Source organism: Pan paniscus, chromosome 8, assembly GCF_029289425.2.
Source record: "Pan paniscus chromosome 8, NHGRI_mPanPan1-v2.0_pri, whole genome shotgun sequence".
Classification (NCBI taxonomy): domain Eukaryota; kingdom Metazoa; phylum Chordata; class Mammalia; order Primates; family Hominidae; genus Pan; species Pan paniscus.
Window position 1 is genome coordinate 106,622,268 of NC_073257.2, and position 21,685 is coordinate 106,643,952.

Below are 21,685 nucleotides of genomic sequence, written 5' to 3' on the forward strand. Positions count from 1 at the left end.
CCTTCTGAATTTTTAATTTTTAATGGTACATGTTACAAATTTACTTATCTATTTTGAAAAGATACCCATTTTCAGCTAAGAGTTATTTCTTCATAAAGTTTTTTGCAAGTAAAAATTGAAAATTTTTTTTTTACTTTTGTTTTTAGTGACAGGGTCTCACTATCACCCAGGCTTGAGTGCAGTGGCACCATCACGGCTCAATAGCCTTGACCTTTTGGATTCAAGTGATCCTCACACCTCATCCTCTCAAGTAGCTGGGTCTGTGGGTGTGCTACCATGCCCACAAAAAATGTAAAAATTAGTGAGACCACGTCTCACTGTTTGCCCAAGCTGGTCTTGAGCTTTTATCCTCATATGATCCTCCTGCCTTGGCCTCCCAAAATGCTGAGATTATAGGAGTGAGTCATCGTGCCCATCCTGAAATGTTTTCTTTAGGGTATTTAAACTTTTTTGTTAATATTGTCAAGGATCTGTGGAATGATAATTTTGTCTATGAAGCCACTCTGGAAGTTTAAATTAAGACACCACTATTTAAAAGTTCCTGGCTAGATCATTCATGTTGACTTTATCCACATGAGTTTATGTTAATTTTAACCTAATACCGTTAAATATTATTTTTCTTTTTAACTTTAAGAACCCCCAGTCGGATCTTCAGGCCCAGGATAGATGTCATAGAATTGGTCAGACAAAGCCAGTTGTTGTTTATCGCCTTGTTACAGCAAATACTATCGATCAGAAAATTGTGGAAAGAGCAGCTGCTAAAAGGAAACTGGAAAAGTTGATCATCCATAAAAGTAAATAACACTTATGTAGTGCTTTATTGTTTAAATTGTGCATTGTGTGTTGTGGATTTTGTTTTTATTTTCTTTATAAAATATTACAGCCTGGGCCGAGTTCTGTGTCTCACACCTGTAATCCTAGTACTTTGGGATGCCAGGGTGAGTGGATCACGAGGTCAGGAGGTCACGAGGTCAGGAGTTCAAGACCAGGCTGGCCAAGATGGTGAAACCGCGTCTCTACTAACAATACAAAAATTAGCTGGGCGCGGTGGCGGGCGCCTGTAATCCCAGCTACTCAGGAAGCTGAGGCAGGAGAATCACTTGAACCCGGGAGGAGGAGGTTGCAGTGAGCCGAGATCGTGCCACTGCACTCTAGCCTGGGTAACAGAACAAGACTCTGTCTCAAAAAAAAAAAATATTAACAGCCTGATATGACAGGATTTAAATAAGCAGTGGGGAATTTGGGAGCCTAAACTAAGTTGGTCACCATAGACATAAAAGAAAGAATGTTAGCGAGTATGTAGATATGTAGATGAAGAGCAGATGGGCAGAGAAAAGGGGTCAAGGATAACTACATGTTCCTGATAAGAGATTGGCTTGCTAAAAGTTTTAAGATAAATATTTTGCAAGTTCCATGTATTAAAATATTAAGTGTATTTAAGTGTTATAAAAAATCTATTTATTTATTGAACCCACTGTTTCACAGAATATTTCACTGCAGAATCCCCTTTTTATAGTTTTGGACACTTTTTTTTCCTTTTTCATTTCCTTATCATAACCAGATGGGTCTCAACAATGCTTTTTAATCTAGAAAAAATTCTGAGGAGGTGGGGAACTGACATAGGTGAAAAAGTTTTGTTCCTGAGATTCCTTAGAGAAGTTATACTTCTATCCATTCACCATAAAATTTTCTTTGAATAAATGGCTTGATAGCTACCTGAAGAAATGTTGAAAATCATTTATGTAAATCATCAAGCCCTAGAGAAATGGGAACATGATAATGTTAATGTGAAAAGTAATGTTGGAAATCACTAATAATTTATTTTATACTCCTTTTCCACTTGTAAATACTTTCTCTGGGTTTTGAGGTAAGAGTGTATTAAGGTTTAGTCAAAATTAATTTGGTGAAACATTTAGATTGTAATTGGAACTTGCATTGGGGAAAAAGCATAATTTTTTTTTTTAAGAGACCGTTTAACTTTTTTACTCAGGTTGTTCTCGAACACCTGGACTCAAGTGATCCTCCTGCCTTAGCCTCTTCAAGTGTTGGGCTTATAGGTGTGAGCCACTGTGCTCAGCCCTATTTTCGATTTTTTAGTAGATTAATTTTGTAGAAAATTTTGAAGGGATTTTTTTAAATGCTGACATTTTTCAGTTGAGTTATTACATACATACAGCAAAATGCACAGATCTTAAATGTACAGGTTAATGAAGTTTGACCAGATTTATGTACTCCTATGTAACTATCATCGAGATCAAGGTAGCATTTTCATCATCCAAGAAATTTTCTTTGTTCACCCTTTCCAGTAATTCCTATGCTCCCCTTACCATCACTAGGAAGCATCCAGAATTCTGATTTTTGTCACACTGATGAGTCTTTTTTTTGTTTAGCTATTTTGTTGAATATATTTTTTCAACACAGAGTCATCTGTGTTGTTTTTAGCAGAATTTTTTTCTTTTAATTGGTGAATAGTTTGTTTTTTCCATTCTCCTGTTGGTCGACATTTAAATTATTTCTAGATTCTGGTTATTATGAATAAGTTGGTCCTGTACAAGTCTTTGTGGACATAATGCATTTTTTGGTCCTTGATCTTAGAGAGGGTGCGTGTTTAACTACTGGAAACTACCAGCCTTTTCCAAAGTGGACATATCATTTTCCAGTCCTACCAGCGAAGCCTGAGAGCTTCATTTGCTTTTATTTTTTATCAACACTTTTTTTTGCCGTCCTTCTTAATGCAAGCCATTGTGATTGGTTTGTAATATGTTGTATTGTAGTTTTAAAAGGAATTTCAATGTTCTTAATTTCTCATTTTTTTTAGATCATTTCAAAGGTGGTCAGTCTGGATTAAATCTGTCTAAGAATTTCTTAGATCCTAAGGAATTAATGGAATTATTAAAATCTAGAGATTATGAAAGGTGAGTTTTTAATTTTAGAAAGATTTAATTTGTAGCTTTGAATTATTCACATAGACTTGAATATTTTGTTTTCTATAGGGAAATAAAAGGATCAAGAGAGAAGGTCATTAGTGATAAAGATCTAGAGTTGTTGTTAGATCGAAGTGATCTTATTGGTAAGTATTATGCTTTTTTTTAATGGAAGCTTCGAAACATACACTTAATTAGCATAATGTAATGAACCGCTTGTGCAATTCATTCAGCCACATGTATCCAATCTTGTTTTATTGTCATTTTTCTTCTTAGAGTATTAAAATCAAATCTCAGACATGACATTTTGCCCATAAATGTCATTATCTTTAACTTCTTCCATAATTCAGATATTTTCTGTAAACTGGTAAATAACACTTGTAAATGAATATATTCAAGTTCCTGTCTTAGTTAAGAATACCAGTGCTTTGTTCTCATATTTTTCGTCATACCAGGAGGCAAATCGTATCTGGATTTCTTATTTCCAGTGAGCTAAGATTAATCAAGATAATATTATAAAGTGTCTTGTCAGCCTTCATCCTTTACTTAACACGATGATTTATTTTATTTTATTTTATTTTTTTGGAGACAGAGTCTTGCTCTGTCGCCCAGGCTGGAGTGCGCTGACACGATCTCAGCTCACTGCAACCTCAGCCTCCTGGGTTCAAGGGATTCTCCTGCCTCAGCCTCCCTAGTAGCTAGCATTACAGTCGCCTGCCACCACACCTGGCTAATTTTTGTATCTTTAGTAGAGACAGGGTTTCGCCATGTTGGCCAGGCTAGTCTTGAACTCCTGATCTCAGGTGATCTGCCCACCCCAGCCTCCCAAAGCACTGGGATTACAGGCATGAGCCACTGCACCAAGCCTAACGTGGTGATTTTTAGTATCCCTTGAAAGTGGCTGATGAGAACCATTATTAACTTAATCATTGCAAAATGGTGATTTTTCTTGTTCTGTCATTCTTTCATTAGCTGGGTTATTTAAGAACTTTCCCTTACAGTTTCCCTGAGATAGAAGAGAGCCAGGATATATTGCTTCTTTTTTTTTTTTTTTTATCAGTTTTTAGAATACCACCTTATGATCTGATGCCTACAGTTGATGACCATGAATTATTTTGAAAACAAAAATAATATTTTGTACTTCATAATTTCCTAATTATTTTACAACATATTACTGTCGTCTAGGCTATTGATTATTTGTCTGTTGCATCTGTATGGTGGAGATACTGTATAATCTTTTTTTCCCAACTGTATTCCGTGACATTTTGGTCTTTTGAAATTGGTGATGGCAGTAACATTCATATCACGGATACAGGCAGAAACTAGAAACCCCAGTCTTTGTTTTTAACAAGAAAGGGTCTTGCTTTGTATTCCTGGCTAGAATGCAGGAGTGCGACTATAGCTCATTCCAGCCTAAAAGTCCTGGGCTCAAGGGATCCTCCAGCCTCAGCCTTTGGAGTAAGCTGGGATTATAGGCATGAGCCATTGTGCCTCAGTTTTTGTTTTTTTTGAGACCCAATTGTTAAACATTTACCTGCGTGGCACTGGCTACAGTGTCATGATATCTTATTTTCAAATATGTTGTTCATTTTAAAATTCAATTCTGTGTCTTATTGAATCAAAATAAAATATATGTGGTTGGAAGTTTTTTTTTTTTTTTAATCAGATATATTTTCCAAACATTTTCTTCTACTCTGGCCTGTCTCTTCACTTACTTAGTATCTTCTGAAGAGCAAAAGTTTTAAATTTTAATGAATTCCAATTTTAACAAATTTTTTTCTGTCACTCATGATTTTTGTGTCATCTGTAACTACTCTTTGCCTATTTCAAGGTGTTGATATTTTCTTTTAATAGTTTTATAGTTTTTGCTCTTACATTTAGATCTATGATCTATTTTCAATGAGTTTTCATCTTTTTGCATGTCAATATTCATTTGTTAAAAAGATGATCCTTTTTCTATTGGATGGCCTTGTCATCCTTGATGCAAATCATTTGATCATAAATATAAGGATTTATTTCTGTATTCTCAATTCTGTCCCATTGATCTCTGTGGTATTCCTATGCCAGTATCGCACTGATTTAATTAAGGTAGCTTTATGGGAAGTGTACTTTCTCTAGTTTTGTTCTTTTTCAAAATTGTTTTAGATATTCTGGATTATTTGCATGTTTATTTGAATTTTGACTTTGAAATAGTTTAGGGAGAAATATGAGAAATACAGCATCATGGTCAAATCTTAACTATATTAAAAAACAACATTATGTGAGGCATGTAAGGACTGTTTAACATCTGATAATATAATTCATATCAATTAAATAATGGAGAACTAGATGATCACCTAATTAGATACCAAAAACCAACTTGCCATAATATCATAATCATCTTCATAATTTTTTTTTATTTGAGACAAAGTCTCGTTCTGTCACCGAGGCTGGAGTTCAGTGGTGTGATCATGGCTCACTGCAGCTTTAACCTGCTGGGCTCAATCAATCCCCACACCTCAGCCTCCCAAGTTGCTGGGACTGCAGGTGTGATTACTATGTCCTGCTAATTTTGTTTTGTGTATTTTGTAGAGACAGGGGTTTGCCATATTGCTCAAGCTGGTCTCACACTCCTGGGCTCAAGTGATCTGTCTGCCTCGTCCTCCTAAAGTGCTGGCATTATCGAAACTGCTTTTATTTGCAAGTGGTCTGGTTTGATTATCTTCATAGGAAGTCCAAGGGAATCCAGAATCTTTTAAAATAGAATTTAAGAAGATTGCTTATTAATAATATGTGTAACAGCAATAATTGTTTAATAATGAAGGTTTTTACAACAGCTACAAAATTAACATGGCTACAATTAAAGTTTAACAATTTTTAACATGTTTATATAAGGACAGAATTATGAAACATTGAAGGACGTTAATAGAAAGACTGAGTAAACATGCAGATTTAGCTGTATTTGTGGATATGAATGGTTACTACAAAGTGTAAGTCAGTGTTCCCCAAAACTAACTTATATTCTTGAATTTTTCTTCTAATTAAAATCCCAGAATGATGGCTGGGTGTGGTGGCTCATGCCTATAATCCTATCACTTTGGGAGGCTGAGGCAGGTGGATTACCTGAGCTCAGGAGTTAGAGACCAGCCTGGGCAACACGGTGAAACCCTGTCTCTACTAAAATAGAAAAAATTAGCGGGGCATGGAGGCATGTGCCTATAATCCCAGCTACTCAGAAGGCTGAGGCAGGAGAATTGCTAGAACCTGGCAGGTGGAGGTTGCAGTGAATGGAGATTGTGCCACTGCACTCCAGCCTGGGTGACAGAGCGAGACTCTGTCTCTTAAAAAAAAAAAAAAAAAAAATCCCAGAATGACTTTTTGTAAAACAGACTGTTGTTAAAATTTATATGAGAGAGTAATAAAGGGCCAGAACCAAGACAGTTTTGAAGCACAAGATATTCTATACCAGGTATAAAATCTTATTAAAAATTTAAAAGTCATAATAATCAAGATGGTAGAAATAGCACATGGTGTGATATATTGGCTAGAAGTACAATATGGTGAATCTAGAAAGACAACTTTCACGAAAAGCTAATAAATGTGAAATGGAACTTCAAACCACTGATAGGAAATTCCTATTAATCAATAGATGATCTGGGGAAATAGTAATTAATAGGGGAAAAATTAACTTAGATTCTCCTCTCCTCACACTGCACTTACAAACTTCAGATAAATTAACAATCCATGTGTTCAAAACCTAAATATTAAAGGTAGAATTTTAACCTAAAAAGACAAGAAAATATATTTATGATTTTAGAATTAGAATTCTTTATAATACAGAAATCACAAATTATATGATAGGTTTGATAGATTTTAATTACATTAATAGGAAAGACTACTATAAGACAGATGACACCATAAAGAGATAAGAGACAAACCACAAATAATATTTGCAACATATAACAGGAAGTGTTTAGGATATGCAAGTAAATAAAAGTTGATAATGAAAACGGATAATATAAGAGCAGGCTATTACCAAGAGAGAAAGAAATGTCTAATGAACAGACAAGGATGATTAGAAATCAGTAATACAAATGAAAATCAGATTTCATTTCACAGCTGTCATGTTGATAAAAATTTAGGAGACTACATATTGTCATTGATTCAAAATGTTTCTCAAGGTAAGCTTTTTGTGGTGTGTTTTCAGCTATTAAACGAACCGTGATTGGGCCTCTTTTTAAAACATTTCTGACAACATGATTCAAATTGATATTATTTATTGCTCTTTGACTTGTTTATCTTACCTTAAATTCAGCAAAAGCGATTTTGACTAGCAAACTGACGCTTTAGATTGTATGCTCCCAAGAGTCTGATTCTAGTTGTTGTATTAAGAATAGTGTACCTTTTTGCTTTCACTGCTATTAAATCTTGGTGATTAAGGAAGAGAGTGCCCTGTATTACTGTGAGTTTTATAATTTTGGACAGATGACTCACTTCTCATAACATCATATTGGATGTTTCTTTTACGATTTCTTCTTCTTATACTTCTAAAATGTACCTGTTTTAATGTTTTTCCCTTAGATCAAATGAATGCTTCAGGACCAATTAAAGAGAAGATGGGAATATTCAAGATATTAGAAAATTCTGAAGATTCCAGTCCTGAATGTTTGTTTTAAAGTGGAGCTCAAGAATAGCTTTTAAAAGTTCTTGTTTACGTCTAGTGATTTCCCTGTATTGGGTTTGAAATACTGATTGTCCACTTCACCTTTTTTATTATATCAGTTGACATGTAACTAGTACCATGCGTACTTAAATAGATGGTAATTTTCTGAGCCTTACCAAGAACAAAGAAGTATCCATATTAAGTTTAGATTTTCAGTTAATTTTTGAGACTGAGTAGTATTCTTGGATACAGGCTGATGTGTACTTAACCACTTCCAGATTTATACAGTCTTCCTGTGGAAGTTTAGTAAATGTCTTTTTCCCTCCTTTCTTCTAGTAATGCAGTTCATGGGCTTTAGGTACTTCAGTTATGAAGTAGGCTTTTCATGGGGAGAGATTGGGATTATGCTCTCTGTTGTTTAAGAAACTGTTTGATTTTAGAGTCTATTTCTATGAGATAGTTTACCAAATAAATGTTCCTTATAAGATGATCTCATTAAATTATTTCTTCAGGAATAGCTTAGGTGCAATAATAGCAAAAGACTTGGCTGTCGGTAGGATTTGGTTACTTTGTTTTCTTGGTTTCATTCACTAGTACTATAGGAGTGTGTCATATAGAGATTTCAAGTGGACATTGTGTTAGCACAAGAGAAGTTTCTGAATGAAACTTTAGGGTCTTGAGAAACGACTAGAAATTGGAAATGGTAGTGTATCATGCAAAACAAGACAGACCCTGAAAATTTATAGTAGTGGGTTAACTAGAACCAAATATAAGAGAATAGGCCTTAGGAATATGTAAGTAATGCACAATCTGTAATAGAACAGCATAAAGGCCAAAACGGGCACAATTTAGACCCTGTGTGAAAGGATATCAGACAATGAGGAAGAGAAATCCTGAATGTACCCTGGAGAGGGGACGTACTCCATAAGCCATACATTTCTGTGTTAGTGTTTATTTCATGGAAAAATATTGCTGTTTCCATGTATATTCAAATGCAGATCAGATGATCTATTAAGGATAATGGAACCGTCACTTAAGAAAAACTTAATTTTTTTCCCCTGTGTCCTATTGGCACAGGTCTTTTCTTTTAAATTTTTATTTTAATCGTTTTGAGGTACAGGTGGGTTTTGGTTACATGGATAAGTTCTTTGGTGGTGAAGAAAAACTTCAGATAGAACATTTGGTTAAATAAAAGACTATAGAGCAGGTTTATTTGTTTTTTAAGTCAAAATGTTAACCCATTGCATAAGCATGCTGACCTAGGCTTGCTTGAAACTCGTGATCTTGTCCTTAGTGACCCAGTCTTTCCTGTTACATTGTCCTAAATGACTGGTTTCATAGTTTTACTCTGTCATTGCACGTCTCATATCTTCTCCCTCTCACTTTGCTCCCTATTGCCCTGAGAAAATAGACGCAGTCAGAAAAGAATCTTTAAAAGTTGTCACCGTTGCATCTGTAAACCTAGCATCTGTGCCCATCTGTCCCCATCTGCCCTTTATTATATACTGTGGATATATTGTTTGTCCTAGCTTGAGCCAATTGCAATGTCTCATTTCTTTTATAGCAAAGCTCCTTGAAAAAGAGTTCTATTATAGCAAAACTCCTTGCCTGTATTCATTGTTTTTAGTTTGTTCTGTTTTTTCTGAACCCATTCCAATCAGATATTCATTTCCATTGGAGCTGGTATTTTTAAGGTCTCGTGACGTCAGTGACCTCATTTTACTTGATCTATTAGCAGCATTTCATACAGTTGTTGACTCTTCTCCATTAAAACATTTACTTTATTTGGCTTCTAGGAAACATATTTTCCTGCTTTTTCTTCCTATTTCTCTGACTCTTTTCTCAGTTTCCTTTTCTATCCTCTAAACATTGGAATATCCTAAGCCTAGTTTGGGATTCCCTTGATGGTCTTCATTTCTTTAATGGGAACTGTGCTGGTGACTCAAATTTATATCTCCAGCCAGAACCTTTCTCCTGAATTCCAGATTCACATATCCGACTGTTTACTAGGTGCTTGATAACTATATCTGTACTTTTCATCTTATTTAATCCAAATTTACTTCTTTTGCATTTTCCTTAGTTCAATAAATGACAACTTTATTCTTCCAGTTATTTAAACCAAAAATCCTAGAGTCATTCTTCTCTTCCTTCCCTCATATTTCATGTCTGATTCTAAAGGAAATCTTGTTGCCTGTACTTTTTCTTTCTTTCTTTTTTTTTCCTTTTTTTGAGTCTCGCGCTGTCGCCCAGGCTGGAGTGCAGTAGTGCAATCTCAGCTGACTGCATTCTCTGTGTCCCAGGTTCAAGCGATTCTCCTACCTCAGCCTCCTGAGCAGCTGGGGTTACAGGCGCATGCCACCATGCCTGGCTAATTTTTATATTTTTAGTAGAGACTGGGTTTCACCATGTTGGTAAGGCTGGTCTCCAACTCCTGACCTTGTGATCTGCCCGCCTTGGCCTCCCAAAGTGCTGGGATTACAGGCGTGAGCCACCACATCTGGCTTTTTTTTTTTTTTTTAATAAACAGTTTCACTTCGTCACCTGGGCTGAAGTACAGTGGTGTGATCTTGGCTCACTGCAACATCTGCCCCCCGGGTTTAAGTGATTCTCATTCCTTGGCCTCCCGAGTAGCTGGGACTAGAAGTGTGCGCCACCACGCCTGGCTAATTTTCTTATTTTTAGTAGAAACGTGGTTTCACCATGTTGGCCAGGCTGGTCTCGAACTCCTCACCTCAGTTGATCATCTGCCTCGGACTAAGTGCTGGGATTACAGGCCTGAGCCAATGCGCCCAGCCTACTTTCTATAAAAGTCGTCATGTCTCTGCCCCCACCCCCCACCACCCCCCACATAGTCTGTTTCATTTGATTTTTCCCTTAGTTTAGTGTTTTATTTTGATGTTTCTTCAGATGCCTTGGGATCATTTACTGTTCCTCATATTTAAGAGCAAATGCTTAAAAATTCTTAGAAATACCTTCTTGAAAAGCCTGCATTCCTACCACCTCTCACCACTTCAACATGAAATAATGATCCCTTACATCTTTTTAGTGTAGTTATATAACTTTTGATTGGCTCAATAATTACTTTTATTATGGCTGTGTAAGTATTATTAAAGCTTTAGATAAGCCATGGAATATGCTGTGATTTTATTTTCATTCTTGTGCAGCTTTTTTTTTCTCCCTGAAGTTAATACTTAACTGTTTTTTACCTACCAGTAATTTATATCTAATCACTCTGGAAGTATAAGCCCCTCAGTATATTAAAACAGATCTCATGATTCAGTAATAAACCTCCCCCTCCAAATATATCCCATCACCTCTACTCCCTGGAACATTCTTCTACATTCTTCTAGTTTGGACTGTAGAACTGATTCCATCTGGAACCTTCCTTTACCATACTCCTGGGTATTCCTGTTGGCTGTTTAATGTTTTGGAATTACTGTTTACTGTGTCTTGTGTCTCCCCCCCCCCCCCTTTTTTTTTTTCTTTAAGACAGAGTTTCACTCTTGTTGCCCAGGCTGGAGTGCAATGGCTTGATCTCGGCTCACTGCAACCTCTGCCTCCCAGGTTCAAACTATTCTCCTGCTCAGCCTCCTGAGTAGCTAGAATTACAAGCGCCCACCACCATGCCCAGCTAATTTTTGTATTTTTAGTAGGGACAGGGTTTCACCGTGTTGGCCAGGCTGGTCTCGAACTCCTGACCTCAGGTGATCCACCCTCCTCGGCCTCCCAAAGTGTTGGTACTACAGGTGTGAGCCACTGCGCCTGGCTGGATCTAACTTTTTTTCCTCCTTGGTTTACTCGCTCACTTTGATGGATTATGTTGTCTTGTGTTTTCCCAAGAAAAGAATTCAAGGGAAATGAATTTTTTGAGAACTCGCATATCTGGCTGTATTTTTGTTGGATTCTTACATTTGATGGATAGTTCTGGTTTGGGATTTTAGAGTAGGAATTATTATCTTCTCAGAATTTCGAAAGTTGTTGTGTTGTCTCAGAACTTCCAGTGTTGTGGGAGAGAAAATTAATGGTTCCTTTTTTTTTTTTTTGAGACAGGGTCTCATTCTGTCACCCAGGCATGAATACAGCTCACTGCAGCCTTGACCTCCCGGGCTCAAGTGATCCTCCTGCCTCAGCCACCAGTTTAGTTTGGACCACAGCCATGCACCAAATGCCCTGCTAAATTTTTAATTTTTTGTGGAGACAGGGTCTCACCATGTTGCCCAGGCTGGTCCTGAACTCCTGGGCTCCAGCAGTTCCCCCCGGCTTGGCCTCCCAAAGGGCTGGGATTACAGGTGTGAGCTCCTGCACCTGGCCCGAATGCTGCTTTGATTTCCAGTCTGTTGAAGGTGGGGGGAACCAGCCTTTTGTTAATGTGAGCTTCCAGTGTTTCTTTGTCTTTTGTATTCTAAATTAATAACACAGTGATGTGTCTTGGTATGGGTCTTTTTTTTTTCTTTTTTTTTCTTTTTTAAAGAGACTCCTGCTGTGTTGCACAGACTTGATGTGAATTCCTGGTTTCAAGTTATCTTTCCCCCTATGTCACTCAAGTAATGTGGACTACACTCATGTGACACCATGCCCATCTTTATGTTGTGTATCTTATTTTTGTTTTGTTTTACTCTTGAATCAGCTCAGTCTGAAAATCTGTCTTTTAATTCATGGGGATTTTTTAGAATGATTTCTTGGAGGGTTTTGTCTTTTGAATGTGTGGTCCCTTCTCTGCCTAGAACTTTTTTTTTTGAATGAGACATGGTCTTGCTGTTGTCCAGGTTGGAGAGCAGTGGTGCAACTATAGCTCACTACATTCTTGAATTTCTGGGCTCAAGCCATCTTCCCATCTCAGCTTTCAGAATATCTTGGCTACAGGCATGTGACACTATGCCCAGATAATTAAAATAAAAAAAAATTTTCTTGAGACAGGGTCTTGCTATGTTGCCCAGGCTCGTCTTGAATTCCTGTCCTCAGAGGGTCCTCCTATGTTTGCTTCCCAAAGCATTGGTATTATATGTATGAGCCACCACCACTAGCACTTCTGCCTAGAACTCGTAACAAAATTTCTTTCCCCCATCTGCATAGTCTTGTTTCATTAAATGATTCTTCCCTTTTTAAAGTTTAGTCTGTCTTTTATTTTGATGCTTCTTCAAATGCCTTGGGATCATTTACTGTTCCTCAAATTTAAGAGCTAGAAGAAATCTCTCTAAGCTCCATGCATGAGGGTTCTCAACAGGTGGATTTTACTCCAGTGTGATTTCACTAGACCATTTATTTGAGGGTCACCCAATTGTCAGTATATGTATATGAGAGAGAATATGTACATATATATCTGAGAGAAATTCTCTAATCACTTGTCCTGTGTGAGTATATGTACTTGGCCAGTTTTCTTTTGGGGTGAGGAGGAGGGACAGTGTATTAGAGATTTTACTGTTCAAAATGTAGACTTCCTCAGTTTTCAGTAAAATACTCTACCCTGTCTATATGTGGATTCCCCTATTCCAGACTGATTCACCCTTTTCAGTGAGTTAGTCGTGACATTTCTTACATTGTGAGGGGGAGTGGTAATTACTTTACAGGGAGGTATGGGGCCATGGTGTTTGACTCTTCTTTCAACCACTTCTGGGTTTTTTAGTGAAAACCTCTAACACTGATACTTTCATTTCTGTTGTCTATTGAGTCAGTTAACACTGATCCATTTATTTTTCAGTTCCCAAAATCTTGCTTTGCCATTGCTTCTATTTTATTGTCTGGGGGTGTTTAACACCTGTTTCATTTTTTACAGTCATTTAGTTTCCAGATTTTAGTAAGGGACAGAGGGGAATAGATGGACTCATTTCATGATGTAGAAACAAATACTCCCTGTCTTGTCTTACATGAAAAATTATTCTTAAACTAGGCCTTGTCTTTGAGAACCTGATCAAAGTATAAAAAATACTTTATAGCTTTATTTCTTTAGTGAGTCACTATTCCATATTTTGAAGGTGTTAAGAGGTATGGTAAAGGTGGTACTTGAACATTTCCAAGCAAACGTGTGATGAAATCTTTCATCAATGTCTTAGCAATGGTATATGATTTTTTTAGTCTTAGCAACTTTAGATAAGTTTTTTTTTTGTCTTGTTTTTTTGAGACGGAGTCTTGCTCTGTCGCCTAGGCTAGAGTGTAGTGGCGTGATCTCGGCTCACTGCAACCTCTGCCTCCGAGCGGGGTCCAGCAATTCTCCTGCATCAGCCTCCTGGGTAGTTGGGATTACAGGTGCATGCCACCACACCCGACTGATTTTTGTATTTTTAGTAGAGACAGGGTTTCACCATCTTGGCCTGACTGGTCCCGAACTCCTGATCTCAGGTGATCTGCCCACCTCGGCCTCCCAAAGTGCTGGGATTACAAGCGTGAGCCACTGTGCATGGCCTGAGGTAAGATTTTATAAGAAGCCTACAAAGCCCTAATTTTTACATTAAGAACATTAAGTGCTTCTGATAGTTTTAAGTTCCGTAGTCTTTATTTCAAAGAATTATTTCGTTCTGAATTTCTATTTAAATTAGTCTAGAATATGTTTATAAATTTATTTACATTTGGTTGAAATGTATTCTTAAAACTTATTCCACAGTTTCCAGTTTGAGGATAAATGAGGTCTAAAGACAGTATGAACTTGTTAATAATTTTTCCTATTGTCCTTTTTAGAAATCTTACATATCTTTTAGCCTAATTAATCTATAGATTGGCCCTGCAAGCATGTCACTGTATCTTTTATGTCTTCCTGAGTCTTAGCACTTTAAATTCTTCTATATCCTTCACTGTCTTTCTTACAGCACCCTAAAAGAGTAGCATGTGAACTGTTGCTCTTCTCTAAGGTATTTTAGGACATTTTTAAAATAATATATGAGTGGTTGTCATGCTAAATACTGTCTACCACAACTCTACAATTAAAGTGGTCAAAGAAAGGTCTCTTTCATTTCTTTTTTCACTTTAAAAAGAAATGTTATTTGTAAAACAGTATAGTCATAACACAGATATGGCAGTTTTTTAGTTTTTTTTTTTCTTTTTCTTCACTATGTCATCCAGGCAGTAGCGTGATTATAATTCACTGCAGCCTCCAACTCCTGGGCTTGAGGGATCCTCCCACTGAGCCTTCTGAGCAGCTGGGACTGCAAACGTGTGCCAGTACTCCTGGCTAATTTTTAAATTTTTTTGTAGAATTGAGGTGTTTTTAAAAAATTTTTTAAAGCCTTGTTTGCAAACTGTTGCCCAGGCGGCTCCAACTTCTGGCCTCAAGCAATCTTCCTGTCTTGGCCTCCCAATAGCATAAGCTACCGCACCCAGCCCACAATTTTCTTTCAGTACAATATAAACATCTTGCAAGCGCTAGCTTGATTTACACTTTTTGTCTGTATCCACCTCTTTTTTTTTTTTTTTTTTTTTTTGAGATGGAGTTTCGCTCTTGTTGCCCAGGCTGGAGTGCAATGGTGCGATCTTGGCTCACTGCAACTTCCACCTCCCAGGTTCAAGCGATTCTCCTGCCTCCATCTTCCGAGTAGGTGGCATTACAGGCATGTGCCACCACGCCCGGCGAGTTTTGTATTTTTAGTAGAGATGAGGTTTCTCCATGTTGGTCAGGCTAGTCTCGAACTCCTGACCTCAGGTGATCCACCCACCTTGGCCTCCCAAAGTGCTGGGATTACAGGCATGAGCCACTGCGCCCAGTATATATCCACCACTTTACCATCCACGTTAGCATTTCATAAGCTTCTCTTTGCCCTTTTAGTTAATAACCCCATCTCAGGGTGATTCACTTTCATAGTCCGTATTACCATGGATTAATTCTGCATAGCAAAAACTATGATAGGTGTGTTAAGTAATGAAGTGTGGGGAATGTTAATAAGATGATTTCTCTTACTGTAGATGAAATACATCGTAAGAGAATCCCTCGTGAGACCAGATCAGTTACATGTATATCTTGCCTCTCTTAAGTCTCTACCATTTATTACTGTACTTGAGTTAGGATTTGGAAGTGCCACTGAACACTAAAATTATTCTGTCTGGGTATTTGAATGGTATGAGACAAAAATCCATTTTAATGTTTTATCAAGTTGAGATGTCTCACATGAGTAGTTAGTGCTGAGAATCAGACACGGCACATTTGGGAGCATGGGGTGGCAAGAAGCTTTGCTTTTTCCTGTTCCTATTGTACTCAGACTTGTTTCTACATTTTTCATTGATTTCTCTTCGTACTAGCACTAGGGCGCAAGAGAAGCCGTACTGGAATATTACACTACTCAGCACAAGACAGGTTTAATCTTTTTCTTGGGGGACAAGATTGGAAAATTGAGGTCTGAGCAGAACTGAAGAGAGGCATCCAGCAACTCTGAGATTAAATTCATCATTGATCAATTCGTTATTGTTTGGAATTGACGTTTAGCTGTGTTCCTCACTCAGATACGTGCATGATAGCTGCTTGCTAATTTGGTCTTAGCTCACATTTCACCTAGAATGTATGATCTCCCTCTCCCCTACAAAATATCCCACTGTTGCTAATCTGTCTGCCTCATAATTTCCATGAGATTGAGCATCTTGTTTGTTTTGTCACCACTATATAACAGCATGTTGGAAACAAAGCAGTAATAAAGCTAGAAAAACCAAGCGAATACACTGGATTAAAAAAAATACTGTTTCCTAGAATTAAAGAAATAAATGAGGCCGGGCGCGCTGGCGCCTGTAATCCCAGCACTTTGGGAGGCTGAGGCTAGTGGATCATGTGGCCGAGATCGCGTCACTGCACTCCAGTCTAGCAACAGAGCCATACCTTGTTTCTTACTTAAAAAAAAAAAAAAGACCTCATTTGTTAACTGTTAAACAGAAAACAAGAAATTCCCTGTACCTGTATGCATTATAGAGCAAATAAGAGCATCAAAGACAATCTTAGAAATCTTTCAGAGAAAGGTCACCTACAAAGGAACATTGATCAGATAATAGATATTTTTTTTTTTTTCAGATGGAGTTCTGCTCTTGTCACCCAGACTGGAGTGCAATGGCACAATGTTGGCTCACTGCAATCTCCGCTTCCCAGGTTCAAGCAATTCTCCAGCCTTAGCCTCCCAAGTAGCTGGGATTACAGGCTCCCACTACCATTCCCAGAATTTTTGTGTTTTAATTAGTAGAGACGGGGTTTTGCCATGTTGGCCAGGCTAGCCTCGAACTCCTGAACTCAGGTGATCTGCCTGCCTCGGCCTCACAAAGTGCTGTGATTACAGGGTGTGAGCCACTGCACCTGGCCGATAACAGATGTTTTAATAGTAAGATAAAAAGTAAAATTTCCAGTGTGTCGAAGGAAGAAAATTACAGCCTAGAATTTTATCTTCATGTACATTATTTAAGTGTGAGGGAATAGTTTCAGTGACATTATGTCATTGAAGACCTTAGAAGATTTCCCTCGCTAAAGGAGATAAAGCGACTGGCACAACATGTATTTCTCTGAGTAATTAGAAGTGTTCTTTTCTGGCTGTACTGAAGGGACTTTCATGATTTCTTCGTTTTTGTACTCTTAGTTTTATAATATTGCATAGTAGCTAAGGCCTGGCTGTAGCAGTTATAAACTGTTCTGCAAGTGCGGGAAGTAATAGTTATTCCTATCTCAAGGATGTGGGGTTTAAATGGGTTAATGCACAAAAGGACATTTATTAAATTTAGTCATAATCATCTCAAGGACATGGTAAGTGAAAGAGTGTACATAAAGTACTTAATGTAATGTTTGCTACTTACTGTTCAATAACTCAAAGAGACCACCACCACTACTACATTTTACTTTTATTAGTAATTAATAATAATAATTAATAATTAGTAATTCAGTGGTAATTAGTATACTACCAAAGAAAGTACTCGAGCAGAAGAGCCAAAATTCAAACCATAGAATCATTTTACTGTGCTTTTATTCTACCTCAAACACTAATCTCCAGGCCTTGGATAAAGGGATTATTTCTCTGAAGGGGAAAGTTATCCTCTTTTTGCCCAAGTCACACTTGTGTCATTTCTTATACTGTAAACATGTGGTTCCAATTCTGAGGTATTTTCCCGGCTTGTAGGACCCAAAAAGAAGTTAGGCTTGAGAAATTTTAAGTGAAGAGAACAATTCTAGTTCAGAGTGATTGGCTCTTCCTAAAAGCTGACATTTGACTGAAAATTTTGAGGGGAGGGAAAGAAACAATACCTTTTACGGCATGTAATAGGAAGAAGACCTGGATTTTAGTTGCTGCTCTGTCTGATGTCCCAACTTGGGTAAGGCAACATAACATAAATGTCAGTTTCTTCAGATTTGTGATGAAGCTGATAATCCATGCTCAGCTTCCTTTATGGGTCTCTTGCCTATCAAATAAGGTACAGTATGTGAAGATACATTGCAGATTATCTCATGCATTGCTTCAGGGGATGATTAAACCATCCTTTATTATAGCCAGAATCTAGTCTAAGGGAAGAAGGTCATTCTCTATACCAGTGAAGGCTCCATCCAAACCAGTGTTTGGGGGCATAGTCATAATTGAAAAATGATTGTTTTCCTTATCTGTAAAACAGGTAAATGGTATTAATCCTCAGGTGGTTGTGAGGATTAAGTGATACATGTAAAAAAAAAAGAAAGCTTTGGATAGTACCTATTATAAGAAACTCAGTGTTGCTGCAATGTATGTATTATAATGGATTTGAAATTTGCCCTAACCAAGAGTCACAGACAGAAAAAAGGAAGTTAATGTATCTCTTGATCACTATCAAGATGTGGTATTGAACCTTCAAGATCCTTTTCAGGGAATATGTGAGATCAAAATTTTTATACTGGCACTATGATGTTATTTGCCTTTTCCTCATATTCACAAGTGAACAGTGGAGTTTTCCAGAAGCTACATAATGTCATGACATCATTGATGGGTAATAGAATGTGTGCTTGTATGTTCCGAAACTTTCAGTTCCAATTTCTTCGATCAATGTAATCCTCATAAGTAAAAGTTATTTGAGGACCTCAGACATTTTTAAAAATGTAAAGGGGGTGGGGTCAGGCTCAGTGGCTCATGTCTGTAATCCCAGCATTTTGGAAGGCCGAGGCGAACGGATCACTTGAGGCCAGGAGTTTGAAACTAGTCTGGTCAACATGGTGAAACCCCGTCTCCACTAAAACAAAAAGTTTTCTGGATGTGGTGGCACACGTGCCTGTAATCCCAGCTACTTTGGTGGCTGAGGCATGAGAATCACTTGAACCCAGAAGACAGGTTGCAGTGAGCCAAGATTGTGCCCCTGCACTCTAGCCTGGGTGACAGTGAGACTGTCTCAAAAAATAAAGGTGTACAGGGATTGTATATTTGACAACTTGGTATGTAGGATGTGCTACCTCTAATGTTCCATGCTGTTACTTAGTTTTCACTCACTACTATATTTTGGAGATTTGTTCATATTGCTCTGTGTACATTTAATTCTTCAGTGTGTATCCACCACATTTAACTTATTCACTTACAGAACTATGCAAGAATTTCTCTGGTAAATTTCACTAAGTACTTATGTACTTTTCAGAACGATTGTATGAGTTTACACCCCTACCAGCAGGACTGAGTTGAGTACCCATTTCCTCACATCCTTGCCAGTACTTCATTTGCCTAATTTTTGCCATTCTCATAATGTGGCAATTGTTCAATTTTGCATTTCTTCCATTTTATTTTTTTGCATCTCTGCTTTTCTTTTGGTTAGCTTTGCCAGTTCTGCCTATTATATTAATCTCCCAGAATCAGCTTTTAGTTTTGTTAAATCTCTGACATGTTTCGTTGATTCCTGCTTTCATCTTAAACATTTCTTCATTGTTAATTTGTGTTTGCTATAAAATAAGCAACATCTTAAATGCTTGATTTGCTTTCAATGTTTATTCTGTAATAAGATATTTAAAGATATAATTTTTTCCCTAAATGCTTCATTAGACTTTTCTCATAAGTTTTGACTGGTACTGTTTTCATTGTTATTTAATTTTGTGTTTTTTAACTTCTTTCATGATTTCCTTTTAACTGAAGGTTTTCTTAGATATTTAGTTTGCTGGTATATTCTTTTAAAATTGTCTCATTGCTTTCTTTCTATATTGGATTATTGTCAGAGAACATGATTTGCATGATATTAACTTTTTGGAGTATATTGTTGCATCTTTGTGGCCTAGTACATAGTTAATTTAGTGAATGCTTCCAGTTGTACTTGAAAAGAATGTATATTTTCTGATTATTGAGGGTAAATTTCTCTATATATGTTTTCCTGTTTAATAAATATGTAGCTATGTGCTTATGTTTTGACTGCTCGGTTAATTATTTTTGAGAAATATATGTGTTAAAGACTCCATATTTCTGTACACAACTGATACCTGGTATTTGCTCATTTTAAGGTCTTTTTAGTAATGGGCGACGTATAGAGAAAGTAGAGCTGGTTCATCCATCACTTGGGTCAAACCCTCCATCCTTAAACAGTTGCTCATGTGCAGGTGGACGCGTCATTGAAGCTTTTCTTTCTTTGGGCACCAGAGTCAGGGATAGATTCAGGCCCCAAAAGACCCCACGGTACTTCCTGGGCCTTTGGGCCCTGTCCTGAACTTCTGTGTCCTGAAATCCTGCTTGAGTCTTGAGTTGTGGGACTCAAGTCTCAGAGGTCCCCTCCCCAGACAACCTCCTGTTCCTGATGTCATAGGAGACCATCACCCCCTCTAGCCCTCAATAAGTGCATTTTAAGTGTACAATTACATGAATTTTGACAGTTTTTTATATCTGTAAGTTACTTGTAATTTTACTTATATATAAAACGTCTATAAGCTACCTCTAATTTATACTTACATATGTATATATGTTTGTATAACGACTAGTAAAACCTAGATACAGATCATTTCTGTTATCTCCAGTTGTTTCCTTGTGTTATAGCCTAGTCAATCCCTGCCCCACCTCCAGCTTCAGGGCAGCCACTGATGGGATTCTTTTCCCCCAGTATAGATCAGTGATTCTCAGTTGGGTGATTTTGTCCTCCAGAGGACATTTCCCTCCTCTCCCTCCTCCCACCCTCCACCCTCATGCTGTCCCTAGTGTCTGTTGTTCCCTTCTTTTTACTCATGAGTTCTCATCAATTAGCTCCCACTTACAAGCAAGAATATGTGGCATTTAGTTTTCTGTTTCTGTTAGTTTGCTAACGATAATGGCCTCCAGATCCATCAATTTTCCTGCAAAAGACATGTTTTGTACTAAACAATATGCCAGGAAAACTTCCAAGGTAGTAGAAACCTGACAAGTCATTTCATTGGGCAGATTACGGAAGAAAATATGAAATGGCTATTAAAAGTATTAAAATAGCTTAAAAATAAAAAGTATACATTAAAGCTACATTACTTATAGTATTAGCAATAAAACAGACATTTCCTTATTGAAGTAATAGATAATATAGAGCAACTTTTTCACCAACACTACTATCCCATGACTGTGTTGAGCTTAAAGCAGGGAGTGAGCAGTGGTTGTATTAGCAATGTTGCCCGAAGTTACCCTCCAGGTGGATTAAAGATTCTCTAAGTTAAGTGAAAATCATAGGCATTAATAGTGATAAGAGTCTTATGATATGGAGTCTTTTTCTAGTGTTGTGGGAAATGCTGTCAATAGCATGAAGCCATCAACTTCTCATCCTGGTTTGCAGTTTGAATGTCTCTGGTTATGGGCATTGGGAGGTTTGGTAAATTTTCTGTGTGCTCCACACATCAGGAATGAGACTCATCCCTTAAAATTAATCTAGTTTCAGATTATAGGGCTTCAGGAACAGATCAGTTCCCAGTTTTACTAATTTCATAGAAGAAAATGGGATTAGAGAAACCCAGAAGAATTCAGGATCTAGTCTAGTCTGTAGATAGATAACAAGAACTAGAAAACAATGCACAGGGCTACAATCCAGTAACAGATGTAACTTTTCTCTACAAACATACTTTTTCTGTCTACATTGATCACAGAGGAATCTCAGATTTGTTGTTTAATCCTTTTTTTTAACTTTTAGGTTCAAGGTACATGTGCAGGTTTGGTATGCAGGTTAATTTCATGTCACAGGAGTTTAGTATACAGATTATTATTTCATCACCCAGGTAATAAGCATAGTA

At 37.3% G+C, this 21,685-nt stretch overlaps 1 protein-coding gene across 4 annotated transcripts in view; it reads left to right on the forward strand.

Moving 5' to 3' along the window:
* Positions 1-19,854, forward strand: part of HELLS (helicase, lymphoid specific) — a 68,410-nt gene extending 48,556 nt beyond the window's left edge. For 3 of the 4 annotated variants that reach the window (XM_003825380.6, XM_055093165.1, XM_034931132.2), the window contains exons 19-22: positions 635-794; positions 2,819-2,915; positions 2,994-3,070; positions 7,485-19,854. In XM_003825380.6, the coding sequence (XP_003825428.1) occupies positions 635-794; positions 2,819-2,915; positions 2,994-3,070; positions 7,485-7,579 (429 nt within the window). In that variant the 3' untranslated portion in view covers positions 7,580-19,854. The remainder of the gene's footprint in view (positions 1-634; positions 795-2,818; positions 2,916-2,993; positions 3,071-7,484) is intronic. The other variant, XR_008620008.1, reaches the window with a different exon arrangement.
* The last annotated feature ends 1,831 nt before the right edge of the window (positions 19,855-21,685 follow it).